We start from the raw sequence: 14,236 nt of genomic DNA, 5'->3' as shown, positions 1-14,236 counted from the left end.
CAAAACTGCTACTGCAGGGTCCTTGTGCAAAACCCTTAAACCTCCACTGCTCAGTTGTATAAAGGAGATAAATGTAAGTCACTCTGGATAAGAGTATCTGCCAAATGCTGTAAATGTAAATGTATCAGGGCATCATTGTTCTTCACTATATCCCACATGCAGACCAGAGCGTCCTCTGCACCATAGCTGTTTCCTGCAGAGATGTACCATCTGTAACCTCAGACACAGACTTGAACAAACTCGCTTGTTTGTTTAAGGATGATGGAGAGAGAGAGAGTGACTACTTACTGATATGGGTGCCTGCAGTCTTAATCTGTTCTGGCCTTGTCTTGCTAACTCTGCCTGACTTGCTGTGCTAGGGTGCATTGGTATAATTAATCAGGGCTGTTTAATGCCAACAAATGACTGATTATTCCAACACACTTGCTTTGCTGTTTGGTTGCACTCTTTTTTCCCCAATTTCCACCCAATTTAGTCATTACCAATTCCCACCCCATTATCTGGGTGTCTCTCTCTATTGCACAACAGTTACTGATGTGGAAGGGTGAGGGCTAAACATGTGCTTCATCTGAGACACATAAAGCCAGCTGTTACTTTTTGCACCTAGTGATCATTCCAGATCAGTGGAAGAGAAACTATATACAGTAGACACCTGTGATTGGTCTACGCCACATCCGTCAACAGTGAGAGAAGCTAAAAAGGACTGGACACCAATCTCAAGATGGGGCCAGTTATGTGGTCTTGGACTGCTGTTTATGGAAGTTTATATATTGAGTTTACAGTTTCCCAATGAGAGGCTGAATTTACTTAGACCTAGTTACCTAGTTTAAATAGATTAAAGAGGTTTTATCAGTATTAGTGCTGTAACTCAATGCATTATCTGTATCTATTAGTATCTGTTTAGCGCAAATGGAAGTAAGGGTCAGTAAAACTTTGTTTGTTGGAATATTACATTTAATGTGAACCTTATCATTTGCCCTATCACAGGTCATGTGATTTTTCGTTGACACATTGTATAACACATGTGGAAGGCCGGGAGGATCAGATCAAGCTTGTGTCATTAGCTTTGCCACATCCATGAACCTGTGGATGAAAGAGAAAAAAACAAACAATGTAGTTTCTAGCACATTATCATATTATTTGTTTATATCTCTAATCCGAATAGTAATTATCCACATTAACATGCTGGTGTAAATGCACCACTTTTGCTACCGCAGGAGGTCTGCGAGCATTTTATCCAGATGACAGTCAAAACATGACACCTTAACACACGTTTCGTAATTTCCGACATTCAAATCACAGCTCCTAATACTGCTACTGTCTTTAGTGCGGAACAGTTAGAAACAAGGGGGCACGGTGGCTTAGTGGTTAGCACGTTCGCCTCACACCTCCAGGGTTGGGGGTTCGATTCCCGCCTCCGCCTTGTGTGTGTGGAGTTTGCATGTTCTCCCCGTGCCTCGGGGGTTTCCTCCGGGTACTTCGGTTCCCTCCCCCGGTCCAAAGACATGCATGGTAGGTTGCTTGGCATCTCTGGAAAAATTGTCCGTAGTGTGTGATTGCATGAGTGAATGAGTGTGTGTGTGCCCTGCGATGGGTTGGCACTCCGTCCAGGGTGTATCCTGCCTTGATGCCCGATGACGCCTGAGATCCCACACACAGGCACCCCGTGACCCGAGGTAGTTCGGATAAGCGGTAGAAAATGAGTGAATGAATGAGTTAGAAACAAGAAAGAACCTAAGAAATTGGTGTCAAGATTTAAGAGCTGATTTGTATATTACACAAAATACAGCAATCACATATGACCCATTTGACTGCAAAACGCTTATTACGAGCAGATTTTCGTAACGTCGTGCGCATATCAATTCTCAATTGTCTGCATCGGCTTGTTGATGAAGTTCAACTCTGCCCTCAGACTACTCCATTTATTTAGAACTTACTTAAAAAAAAAAAAGGCATTGTGTGCTCTCGTATACAAACACTGTTGTTTTTTCCCATTCTTCTTCCATATTGTGGAGCTGCTGTAACCACAGAATTGGAGATTTGATTTATTCCTGAAAGGCCAAAGCTCCACAGCTTAAGCACTCCCAAACAGATGAAGAGAAAACCACCAAAGCCCGCAGCTGCCTTTCTCGTGTTGTGGTTTGCTAGGCCTAGATCAGATATGTATGATGGAAATACTTGCAAAGTTTTGACAGTTTATAGCAAAGAATCGTACAAATTTTCATTTCAGCCCCGTCCCTTCAGCTGTCTGGAGCAATGTACTTGGATTTACGGCTTTCACAATGTTACACTATGGAGAAGTTCTTACTAAGTGTTTAATTGTTTTGGCAGCATAAGTGATTCAGAGATTTATGAATGTAGTATAAAAAGTGTAAGCTTGTAAATTCTGATTTGGAATTGCAACACAGAACAATGTTCCTATGCATAAGATTACGTAGAATTACTAGTTCCAGTGTCAGGATTGTTCTTTCAAACCTTTAAGCTTTGTAACAGAGGCCAAAAAAGAAATTTGCACCTGTTTTGTTGTGTCCATGTTCAGCATCGAATTCACGTCATCATGTCACACTCAACAGTGGTTGACTTCATGTCTAATATGAAAGTAGACACAGAGCTTTAACAATATATAGTTTTCTAGCCTACTTGGGGAAATATATTCATAGAAAATGAAAACAGTTTATTGTTTTTCCACACATCTTCAAAGTAAATGGTGATATCAAACCCATTTCTTCTGTATGAGATGCTCCAAGTGCTCTAAAATTTGAAGGTGTTATCTTGAACCACTAAAATTATATGTAAGGTTATTCCAACAGAGGTAAAAGCCTCTCAAACATAAAGCCAGCAGTGCCCTAACTAATATTATTTCAGACCTATGGCGATCAAATAATTCATTTGACTGATGCATGATGTATGACAGTGTAAAGCAGACAATAGGTTTCTAGATTTGCCCGTGAAACAACCAGACAAGAGTTTAGCAAGAGTCCTTTTTCATCTGTGTCAAATCTAACTTCTACTGTAGAGCAAGACATTTTACTTGGAAAAACTCAAGACTAGTATAAGATGATGTGTGAAATAAATTCCTAGAAGTGACAAAAATTACAGTTAATACAAGAATATCTCCTGTTTTTTCTCTTTCTTGTAATTTATTCTTTTAGATATACCGTTGTTTTGGGGTTTATAATACTAAGAAACCCTGGCTGGTAGATCAGATTCTCTGCTCTGTACTAACTGTGTTTCTCTCTCTCTCTCTCTCTCTCTCTCTCTTTCTCAGTGTCTCTACGGCTGTTACGTGCACTCCTCCATCATCCCCACCTTCCACCGCAGGTGCTACTGGCTGCTGCAGGTAAAAGCCATGCTCCCTTTACTTCAGTAGGCGTTTGTGTGTCTGTGCAAGAGTTTTTCTCTGCACTTCTCAGTGCCTCTGCCTTCTTTCTGAGCAACACAGGCTGTTTTTTACAATTCTGTAACATTTTGTTGAAGTTCTTCATATTCTTACCTGCCACACTCCCCCCATACGCTTCGTGAGGTGTATTTTTGCACCATCCTTCCTACTTCACACACTGGCTGCAGCCGTGCAATTGTATATTTTACATAACTCTTGGGAGACTGCCACATATAGACAGCAGACCTGGTTCTCTGTAGTTGTATATAGTATATAGAAAAAAATGGCAGTTATGTATAGTCATTGGATCCGTTCTTTTTTTGTGTGTGTGTGTGGCGACATCTTTTCAGACATCTCGAAAAGTCGGTCAGGACTGGGTGTTTTAAAGGTAAAGAGGTGGAGGCAGCAGTATCTCTCAGTCCTTTGGTCTATTCTTACGTGACGTTTGTTACGTGACGTTTGTTGCTTCTAGCGCCTATTGAATTCCGTCAAATTTTATTTGAGGAGTGATTTTAACAGTGGATTTTTTCACAAAGCAGCTTTACAGAAATTCTGATATAGTTTTAGATCCTTAATGAGCAAGTCAGAGGTGACTGTATTAAGGAAAATCTCCCTGAGAAGTCACGATGAAGGAGTTGGGTGTTTAAAGGATAAGCATCATCTGCTTCGCTTATAGGTCACTTTATTCTCAAAATAGCAGTATCTCTGCTTTAGGAGGTCCCCTTCTTTGTCCTCTAAGCAAAAATATGTTTACTTACATGTACTATACTATTAATTAACTAATAACATTATAGCATAGTTTATAATAGGAGGTCTCCAAGTTTAGTGAACATTTGTCACAAGTTTAAACTTACAGGACCAGATTTTCCCATTGTTGCCTTGTTTGGTTCTCAAGACTTTCACTTTTTTTTTTGTAATCATATAATATTGTGCAGTTAATAGCATAAAGTAAGAAGGGTTAGTAGGTGGAAGGGGTGGAGTTAGTCACTTCTAATTTGCATATCATGCATATTCATAGTATCTTGCATTATTTATTAAAAGAAAGCAGTGAAGACATTCCAAAGTCTTTTTAGTGGTTTATTGGGCATTAAAACATTAAACAATTTATTATCTAACATAAATTATTTTTAATGTTTCAAAATCACGCATTCATAGGAAGAGGGAAAGTTTATGTAGATTCATTGTAAAACCTCCACCGGCAGTAAGGCAATGCTGGTCACCTCTAACATGTAGAAAATTTAAACAGCACATCAGGAATTCATTGTATACTTCGCTGAGTTCTTGGTTTCAAACCTAGAGAGGCTTCTAGCTCAGTTTTAGGTTCCTTTTTTGCTTCCTTGGCTAACCACCACTACATGAGATGCTACATAGTAAACGGAAGGTTTTCTGAACAGGATTAGGAAATCCTCATATCTAGAGCAGGTCAGGAATTTTTAAACAAGAAGACAGTAATAGCTTAAATTCCACACTCTCCATTTTTTTCTGAATGGCCTTCAATTTCATGTTAAAAATCAATGTTGATATTTTACCTAGAATATCGTAGTTCTGAGTAAGTCATACATCACGTAAGCACTGTATTCTATTCGTCCACCGTGTTCTTAATAAGACCATTATTACAATAACCTTTATCTGACAGGAACAAGGCCAAGAAGGTATACCATGAGACAGCTTGTCCATGGATCGTGTGTATGGACAAATGGCATAATCTGGTATCTAGGAGTCCAGAAGTGCACTAGAAAGTCCATTCATTCATTTTTCTTCACTAGCCATGTTATCCTGGCCAGGGTCGTGATGTATACAGGGCACCAGACATGAGGCAGGCATACACCTCGAATGGGAGGTCCGTTCATCACCTGTACAATCTTAGTGGGCTCACACTCACATTCACACACTCAACCACTCCTAGAGAATTTGGAGGTGCCAGATCATCTAGTGGCCTGTTTTTGCCGAGGTTGACGGAAAACGGAGAACCTCAAGGAAACCAATATGGAGAGGCTAAGAACACGTGAAACACAGATTCTGAGCCAAGGACAGACTCAACCCGATCTGCTCAAGAGTTGAGATGGCAACTCTACCACACCATACGATCCTTTTTCTTTGAGAGTATCAATTTTTAATTTGAAATGTAGGTATTTATAATAATTACCCTGTGTTCACACCATCAAGCGACAATGCCACAAGCAACCATTAATTTCTTTTTTGTCGGTGACACCAAGCCGTAATTTCATCAGCAAGAACAAGAGGCACGACGGCAGAGTGACAAGCAAAATTTTAATTGAGATTTTCTCAATTTTATGCAGACTGCTTATGACATGGTGCACCCACATATCCCAATTGACTGGCCTTAGACTAACCATGTGGTGTGGGTACATGATTGGTGCATGGAAATGGAAAAAAGTATTAAACAAAATGCAAGCTACTAGGTCTTCTGGGAATTCACAAACAGATGGATAGTGCACTGTTACAAACAACAGCATTAACTCTCACTACATGGCCATGAGAGACAAACCTGGAACAACATCAGTATCATGTTTGTTGTAGTGTGAATGCAGTTGAAAAGTCTTAAAAATAAGCCATTGTATTTCAGCGTACACATATGGCATCGTGCTCTCAGGCCAGTTATCAGTCGCACAGTAACATGACTGAGAACCTCTGAGAAACTTACTTAAAGGTCATTATTTACACAGTCTGTAAATAAGCATTTCCTGGCTAATAAGCAGATGTAGCACACCCCAGAAGGCGAACAATCGTCACCTTTGGAAAGAAGGTTAACAGAGAAAGCTGCAGCATCTGTTTGTTGGTTAGTCGTTTATAAATGACTAGCGTTCACTGAAGAGGACTAGAAAGAGTGTTGTTAGAAATGAGCTAACTTAATAATGCGAGTACGAACCAGTTGAACAGCTGTTGGACTGAAGCTCCAGCGATAGGATGTTAATAAAACTTTTTCTGGACACCTAGACACCTGGAATAAAGAGCTACAACCTCTAATCTTGCATCATCATAATTAATTTATGAATATATCTCTAAGTATTAGGCCATGTAACATCCTGTGTCATTAATATTTTTACTTCATGCATTAACAAGATCCCATGGATAACAGTCTTCTTAATCAATTTCATGAGCATCATTAAAACATGTGAAGTAAATGTGTGTTATTACAAATTTATATAACAAATGCTAATATTCAATAGGGTTATTTTACAGGGTTAAACAACAATTTTCATCATAATTTATATTACTGACAACAATTCTTCACAAAATTTTCCGAGTTAATAAGTATTTGGTTGCCCCTGATGCACTCGAGCTGACACGGACATCAGAAGTTTGTATTAAATGTTGTTTATATAGCATTTTTAGCAACTATACACTGTTACAGAGCAGCTTTGCAGAAATTTGGAAGTGTATTGTCACAAATTTTGATTTAGACTAAGGTTTATGTCATGTTATACTTCTTGACTCCGCCCCCTGTTCTGTCATTGGTTGATTACTCTAATGTCTTCACCTGTTCTGTGTAAAGCCTTTAATTAGTTTGTTTATGTTTCCTATGCTGATGTCTCAAAGTCTTAACATGTATCTTGTCCTGTTAATTCCATGTCTCAGCTTCCTGGCTCCTATTTAACTTCCTTAGCTTTCTTATTTTGTTATTATGATATGCTACAGAGTTTTGAAAGGAACCAGAGTGAAAAGAAAACTCATCGTTTTCTGAGAGACACCAGATTGTAAATTGTCAAAGTTTTTAGAGTTTTTATATTTTTAAGTAGCAGTTTTTAGGTACAAATCTGTAGTACCTTGGTATGAATATTCACTGAATTCAAAGGTGAGGCTTGGGAAAGTGAACACTTTAAGGATGCTCATGCATGAGCATTTAGAGGTGAGACAGTAGTGCAGAACGCTCCATACAGAAGTAACCCATCAGGATGAATCAGGACGAGACATCAACCAAGAGGAAGCACAGCAGGAGTGTGTCTATAAGGATATTTTAGGTTTGACTTTGGAAGGTGAAATATGGTATAGTCTCAAATCCATGTGAACAACTTGACTTATACTGTTATTAATCTGATGCAATACATTAAAAAACTCACATTTCTGATTATATAATGGTTTGGCTTACACTACTGGAACAGCTGGAATTAAAAGTATTCTAAACCATCACCAGCTTTGTTGCTAAAAAATCTGAAGAGATCAGAAATGAGGAGGTGAATGTGCAAGATCCTGACTAGAATTGTTTTGCTGAGGAACATCTGTGTAATAAGAGTGATGAGGAGATGTGATAATGAGAAAGCAGGTCTCTCCTCACTCATTACAAACATTCCTCCTTCAGATCGCGTCTCATTCTTAAAGACGAGCCTCTGCGCCATCCCTGTGCTTTCAGCAGCGCATTTTCTCTTTTCTACACATGCCAGAAGGGCTTAGGGGAAGCATTAGCAGTATTACCCAGCATGCTTAGCTTCTAACAGGTCCACGACAAACGTTCTCACTCACAGAAAATAGACGGCTTGAGTATGGGAATGGCTGTCGAGGGAGCTGGGATGTTAAAGGCTTATTATCAGTTCAACAGGTACACCCACGCACACACACACACAAACACACACACACGCACATACATACACACACACACATGAACACACCCACACACACTGACACACACACTCAGGCACATACACACTAACACACACCCACAAACACATGCACACTAACTCACACATACACACACACAAACACACACTCAGTAACACACACACACACTCAGACACACACTGACATACACACAAACACACACAGACACTCACACACTAGCACACACTAAACACACTCTCAGACACACACTCTGACACATACACACTAACACACACTCAGACACACACTGACACATACACACAAACACACACACACACAAGCAGACACTCACACACTCAGACACACAGTGACACATACAAACACACACACAATCAGACACTCACACACTAGCACACACTAAACACACTCTCAGACACACACTCTGACACATACAGTACAGTACACACTAACACACACTCAGACACACACTGACACATACACACAAACACACACACACAAGCAGACACTCACACACAAACACACTAACTCACACACTCAGACACACAGTGACACATACAGTACAAACACACACACAATCAGACACTCACACTAGCACACACTAAACACACTCTCAGACACACACTCTGACACATACTAACACACACACTCAGACACACACTGACACATACACACAAACACACACACACGCAGACACTCACACACAAACACACTAACACACGCACTCAGACACAGACTGACACATACACACACTCAGACTCATACACAAACTCACACATGCAGACACACAAACACACCCTCAGACACAAACACAAACTCACACAGACACAAACACACATACGCACACTCTATGGTTGTCCCAGTGGCTCCCCTAACTGATTCAATCACTCCACTTGTCTTGTTTAACACTTATCGAAAGTAATTCCTTCTCTCTCCTTCTCCATCAAATTCTGCATTAGAGAGTTGAGTTGTAGCCTGGGAGATGAGGATAATTATGATTTTAATATATCTGGGGCTGAAACACCACCTCATTTGTCGGGTTAGCTGGCAGAGCCTTGTTGAGGGTCAATAGCCTGCACCGAAGAGTCTGTATTTTGTGTGCATGTGTGTGTGTGTGTGTGTGTGTGTGTGTGTGTGTGGAGGAAAGGAGAGCTCCACTGTATCAGATAATGAAATGACTCATAAGTCCAGAGAGTGTTCTGATTAATCATGCTTTTACAGAGCTCTCTCTTGCTCTTGCTCTTGCTTTTGCTCTCTCTCTCTCTCTCTCCCGCTCTCCCTCCCTGCATTTCTCCTTGAATGATAGCAAGAGCAGCAAAAGCCGCCTTCTCCTGCAGAGATGTGTGTATCCTTTAAACAAAGCAGCTGCTCCATCATATACCTTGCTGTATCACGTACCCACGTGTATCCACGAGCCTCGAGCTCATTAGCACATATGCGCTAATACACAGAGGTGAGCGCTCTCATTTACTCAGTCTTGCACCCACCCTCACACTGCTGCTCCCACTTTGACAATTAGACCTGATTGAGTTTGACAGCAAGAAGCGTGGGACCCAAAACTTGTTAAACGATTATCGCAATTTCACAAGCACATAAAAAGCATTTTACAGCCTGTATTACTATCTGGGTGCATTTTAACACCTAACACCTACCGACTTCTGATTACGGCTGAGAAAAGAGCCGTAGACGACTCATCTTCAGGGTAATTGATGAGGATGAGTCGAACTTGGTCAGCTCCTCGACTCCTTTGTGCTCATAGCCGCTGGGCTGGCCAGAAATGGCCCGAGGCTAAAGCAGATTCCTGCTTTGTAGACACCGGGGTGGGTTCTCTTCTGCCCAGTTATTTATTCATAGCCATATTTTGTTTATCCAGGCCTGCCATGGAGCACCTGAAGCCTACTAGGAGATCTATCCCCTGCCTGGACAGGAGAAAGTGATGTATATTTAACAGTGCTAACACTACACCACTGAATCATGTATGAGCTTAACCTCTATTGCACTGATTTAACTGGCAAAACGGGAGACATAAAGCTACGTGTTACCACGCCATCTTTTTCCTGCCAGATTGGGTTTCACTAGCTCCAAAGGAGCATTGATTGCAGATAATATTTAAAGCCTTGATGTTTGCAATGAATTTTAAAAAATGCCAGGTTTCAGCTTCATGCTTCTTGGTGATTCTGTATTGATTCTTAGGCGTATCTGGGAGAAGGAAGTGAGCGATCTGCTGTCCCAAAAGAGTACAGCATGAATCCAACCTTACCTACAGTATTTGAATGTAAAATCCAGAGGCTGAATAAACAGCCTGATCACCGAAGTTATCCTACATCAGGGGTGCAAGTGAACCTGGTTCTGTCCAGTGCACTTTAAAAAAAATAAATGAATATTGAAATAAATGAAAGAAAAGTAAGATTGACTTCTGGATGTTCTGTAATGCTGCTTCGGGTCTTACAGGCATCACAAGGTTTCACTTTTGGAGTATTTTGTGTACTGTAGTGTTGGTTTGTTTTTGTAGTGTGGAAATGGATTTTGACCGGTCAGTGATTGAGCGATTGTTCTTTTTGAGCCTTGTATTTTTCCCAAGCTGTTAAATTTTAAATGCAGTTTTGACTGGCTGACATTAACTTCTCAGGACCATCAATCCTAAAGCATCCACAGCCTGAAATAAGTTCGAGTGCAGGTTAAAGACTGGCAGAGTGAGTGAGGAGAGTGTGGTTTGAGTGTGTGTGTGTGCGTGTGTGCGTGTGTGTGTGCGTGTGAGAGTGTGTGTGTTCAATGCTGGGATTATGAGTAATGTTGGCAGCACAGACGAGCAGCTGTTTGATGTGCAAGATGGGACAGCTCCTCCTCCTTCTGTCAACTGGTTCGTGTGTGACTGTGTGTGTGTGTGTGTGTGTGTGTGTGTGTGTGTGTGTGTGCATGTGCATCTGTCCTTACTGTGTTCCCAAATTTGATATCGCAGGGCTTTGGTCTTACATAAAATTTGAGCCTCTTTCTCTGCCATCACACACTCTCCGCTCGCACTCCCGAGCTGTATACAGTACATGCTCGCGTATTCTCTAAAAATAGTCTCAAAATAACTAAAAATTAAACCTCAGCTATCACGGCTGTGTTTCATACACATATTTCACTACACACCGTAGTTTTTCTATCTATCCTCCTTATGCCTAATCTATAGTAAATGTCAGTCTCTGCTTTGTGTATAAAATAGAAGGACATAACAATACGCAAGCTGATTCTGTTATACAAGTCATGCCAATAGGTGGATTTGTTTATGTATGACTGACAGTGCATCAGTGCACACACTCGCAGAAAGAAATATCCTTTTCTGGGGTGCTTCCGCTAAAGATATACCTTTGTAGCTTTAATGTGGACTGAGAAGGTGTGCTTTTAATTAGCTTTTTAATAAATAAAATGATCTTTAAAGTCAGAGTCTTTCTAATTAAATATGGCTAAAATGCTACAACTTGCTCGCCGAGTGTGATTTCTTTATACAGTGAATATTATACTTATTATGAATTAAGAATTATCATTTACCAGCTGTAAAAAAAAAAAACAAAATCATATCTTAACCAGATTTTTGTTTTCATTTAAATGCTTTAACTTTACTTCTGATTTACTTTTCCTGTCATTTTTATACATGCCCAAAACTTCACGGTGAGGGATTTCTCCAGCCACCACAGATTTCAGGAACTTCTTAAAGTCTCAGGATTAAGCATCCGTATTGTTCATGCAAGGTAAAACCTCAGGCGAGCTTGACACTACGAAGCGGAGTAAACAAAAATAAAGTTAATGGAGTGGATATGAGCTGAACCACAAAGGGCTATTTTTATCAATGCAAACAAAACGGTTGGATTTCATCACCCGAATAGTGTTGATATTAAAAGCCCTCGAGCAGAACCAGATCTCTTTAGAGTACTTTAACAAAGAACTTGCTTGTCTGTTGTCAAGATTAAAGCAGTAGTTCATAACTGCCAGTGTTTTTGTGAAAAGGATTTCATGTTTTGTATAACTGGCTGCTGGTCTCTGGGATGAAGAATCTCGACAGAGTTCGGTGTTTTATGTCAGAACAGCAATCTGAGCTCATTAGATATCAGCTGCAGTTAGTTGTTCTGGACGATGACGATTTCTTGTTTGTGTTTTTCCTTCATTTCCCACTTTGTCTGCTTTTCACCAGGTTGACATGTCTATCTCACGTGTCCTTCTGTTTCACTTCCCTCTGAGAGAAAGTCCCTAATCAAGCACTCACATATATTACTGGCTCTTCCTCCTCCTCTTCCTCCTCCTCCAGACAGACCTTTTTCTCAGGGCCGCTGGTTTCCTCAGCCAACCTCTACTGATTATCCCGAATCCCCCCAGCGCATTTGCCATGCCATTTTCACTCGCACACCGGTGCTGTGCACAGGGCACACAGGAGCGCCAGACAGGCACAAGAAACAAGATGGCTGCTTAATAATGCAGAGCATTGTGAAAGGGCAGGACACCGGCGGCGAGATACACTGACATTCAGCCGATTATTGAGCGCTAGCCGCTCGCAGCCGTGTGTGTCCGGCCGGCCGAGTCGCCCTGGCTGAGTGTTAGAGCATGAGACTTATTGTGTTACTGCATCACACACAACCTGTAGAGTCAGCAGCACTGCTCAAGCTTTCCTCAGTCTGAGGGAGACACGCAATCTGAGAGTGTGTAAGTGTTTGTATGTGTGTGTGTTTGTGAATATGAGAATGATACTGTGATTATGTGAGAGAGAAAAAGTGTATATGTGTAAATAGAAAAATAATACTGTCTCACACTATTTGAGAGAAAAACAAAGATTGTGTGTGTGTGTGTGTGTGTGTGTGTGTGTGTGTGTGTGTGTGTGTGTGTGTGTGTGTGTGTGTGTAAGAGCGAGAGAGAGAGAGAGAGAGAGAGAGAGAGAGAGAGAATGTGTGTATATTTGTGTTTGTGTGTGTCTGAACAGAAAAATAATACTCTCACTCTGTGAGAAAAAACATATCTGTGTTTGTGTTTGTGTGTGTGTTTGTGTGTATATGTTTGTGTGTGTGTGTTTGAGAGAGAAATAGAGAGAGAGAGAGAGAGAGAGAGAGAGAGTGTGTATATTTGTATGTATGTTTGTGTGTGTGTGTGTGCGTGTGTGTGTGAATAGAAAAATAATACTGTGAGACAAAAACAAAGATTGTGTGTCTAAGAGTAATACCGTGTGTGTGTGTGTGTTTGAGAGAGAGAAATAGAGAGAGAGAGAGAGAGATTGTATATTTGTATGTATGTTTGTGTGTGTGTGCGTGTGTGTGCGTGTGTGTGTGTGTGAATAGAAAATAATACTGTGAGGAAAAAAAACAAAGATTGTGTGTGTCTAAGTGTAATACTGTGTATTTTTGTGTGTATATGTGTGTGTGTGTTTGTGAGAGAGAGAAATAGAGAGAGAGACAGAGAGAGAGAGAGAGAGAGAGAGAGAGAGAGAGTGTATATTTGTATGTATGTTTGTGTGTGTATATGTGGGTGTGTGCGTGTGTGTTTGAGAGAGAAATAGAGAGAGAGAGAGAGAGAGAGAGAGAGAGAGAGAGAGAGTGTATATTTGTATGTATGTTTGTGTGTGTGCGCGTGTGTGTGAATAGAAAAATAATACTGTGAGACAAAAACAAAGATTGTGTGTCTAAGAGTAATACCGTGAGTGTGTGTGTTTGAGAGAGAGAAAGAGAGAGAGAGAGAGAGAGAGAGAGAGAGAGAGAGAGTGTATATTTGTATGTATGTTTGTGTGTGTGTGTGTGTGTGTGTGTGTGTGAGAATAGAAAAATAATACTGTGAGACAAAAACAAAGATTGTGTGTCTAAGAGTAATACCATGTGTGTGTGTGTGTTTGAGAGAGAGAAAGAGAGAGAGAGAGAGAGAGAGAGAGAGAGAGAGAGAGAGAGAGTATATTTGTATGTATATTTGTGTGTGTGTGTGAGAGAGAGAGAGAGAGAGAGAGTGCGTATATTTGTATGTGTGTGTGTAAGAGAGAGAGAGAGAGAGAGAGAGAGAGAGTGTGTATATTTGTATGTGTGTGTGTATGAGAGAGAGAGAGAGAGAGAGAGAGAGAGAGATAGAGAGTGTGTATATTTGTGTGTGTGTGTGTGTGTGTGTGTGTGTGTGTGTAAGAGAGAGAGCGAGAGAGAGAGAGAGAAAGAGAGAGTGTGTGTGTATATTTGTATGTGTGTGTGTGTGTGAGAGAGAGAGAGAGAGAGAGAGAGAGAGAGAGTGTGTGTGTATATTTGTATGTGTGTGTGTGTGTGAGAGAGAGAGAGAGAG

At 40.6% G+C, this 14,236-nt stretch overlaps 1 protein-coding gene across 1 annotated transcript in view; it reads left to right on the top strand.

The window, feature by feature from the left end:
- camta1a (calmodulin binding transcription activator 1a) overlaps positions 1 to 14,236 on the top strand; it is a 313,886-nt gene that overhangs the window by 220,203 nt on the left and 79,447 nt on the right. Inside the window, exon 4 of the mRNA XM_060894062.1 lies at positions 3,269 to 3,340. Within this exon, the coding sequence (XP_060750045.1) occupies positions 3,269 to 3,340 (72 nt within the window). The remainder of the gene's footprint in view (positions 1 to 3,268; positions 3,341 to 14,236) is intronic.

Source organism: Tachysurus vachellii, chromosome 19 (genome assembly GCF_030014155.1).
Source record: "Tachysurus vachellii isolate PV-2020 chromosome 19, HZAU_Pvac_v1, whole genome shotgun sequence".
NCBI classification, from domain to species: Eukaryota; Metazoa; Chordata; class Actinopteri; order Siluriformes; family Bagridae; genus Tachysurus; species Tachysurus vachellii.
This window is presented reverse-complemented; position numbering and strand designations above follow the sequence as displayed.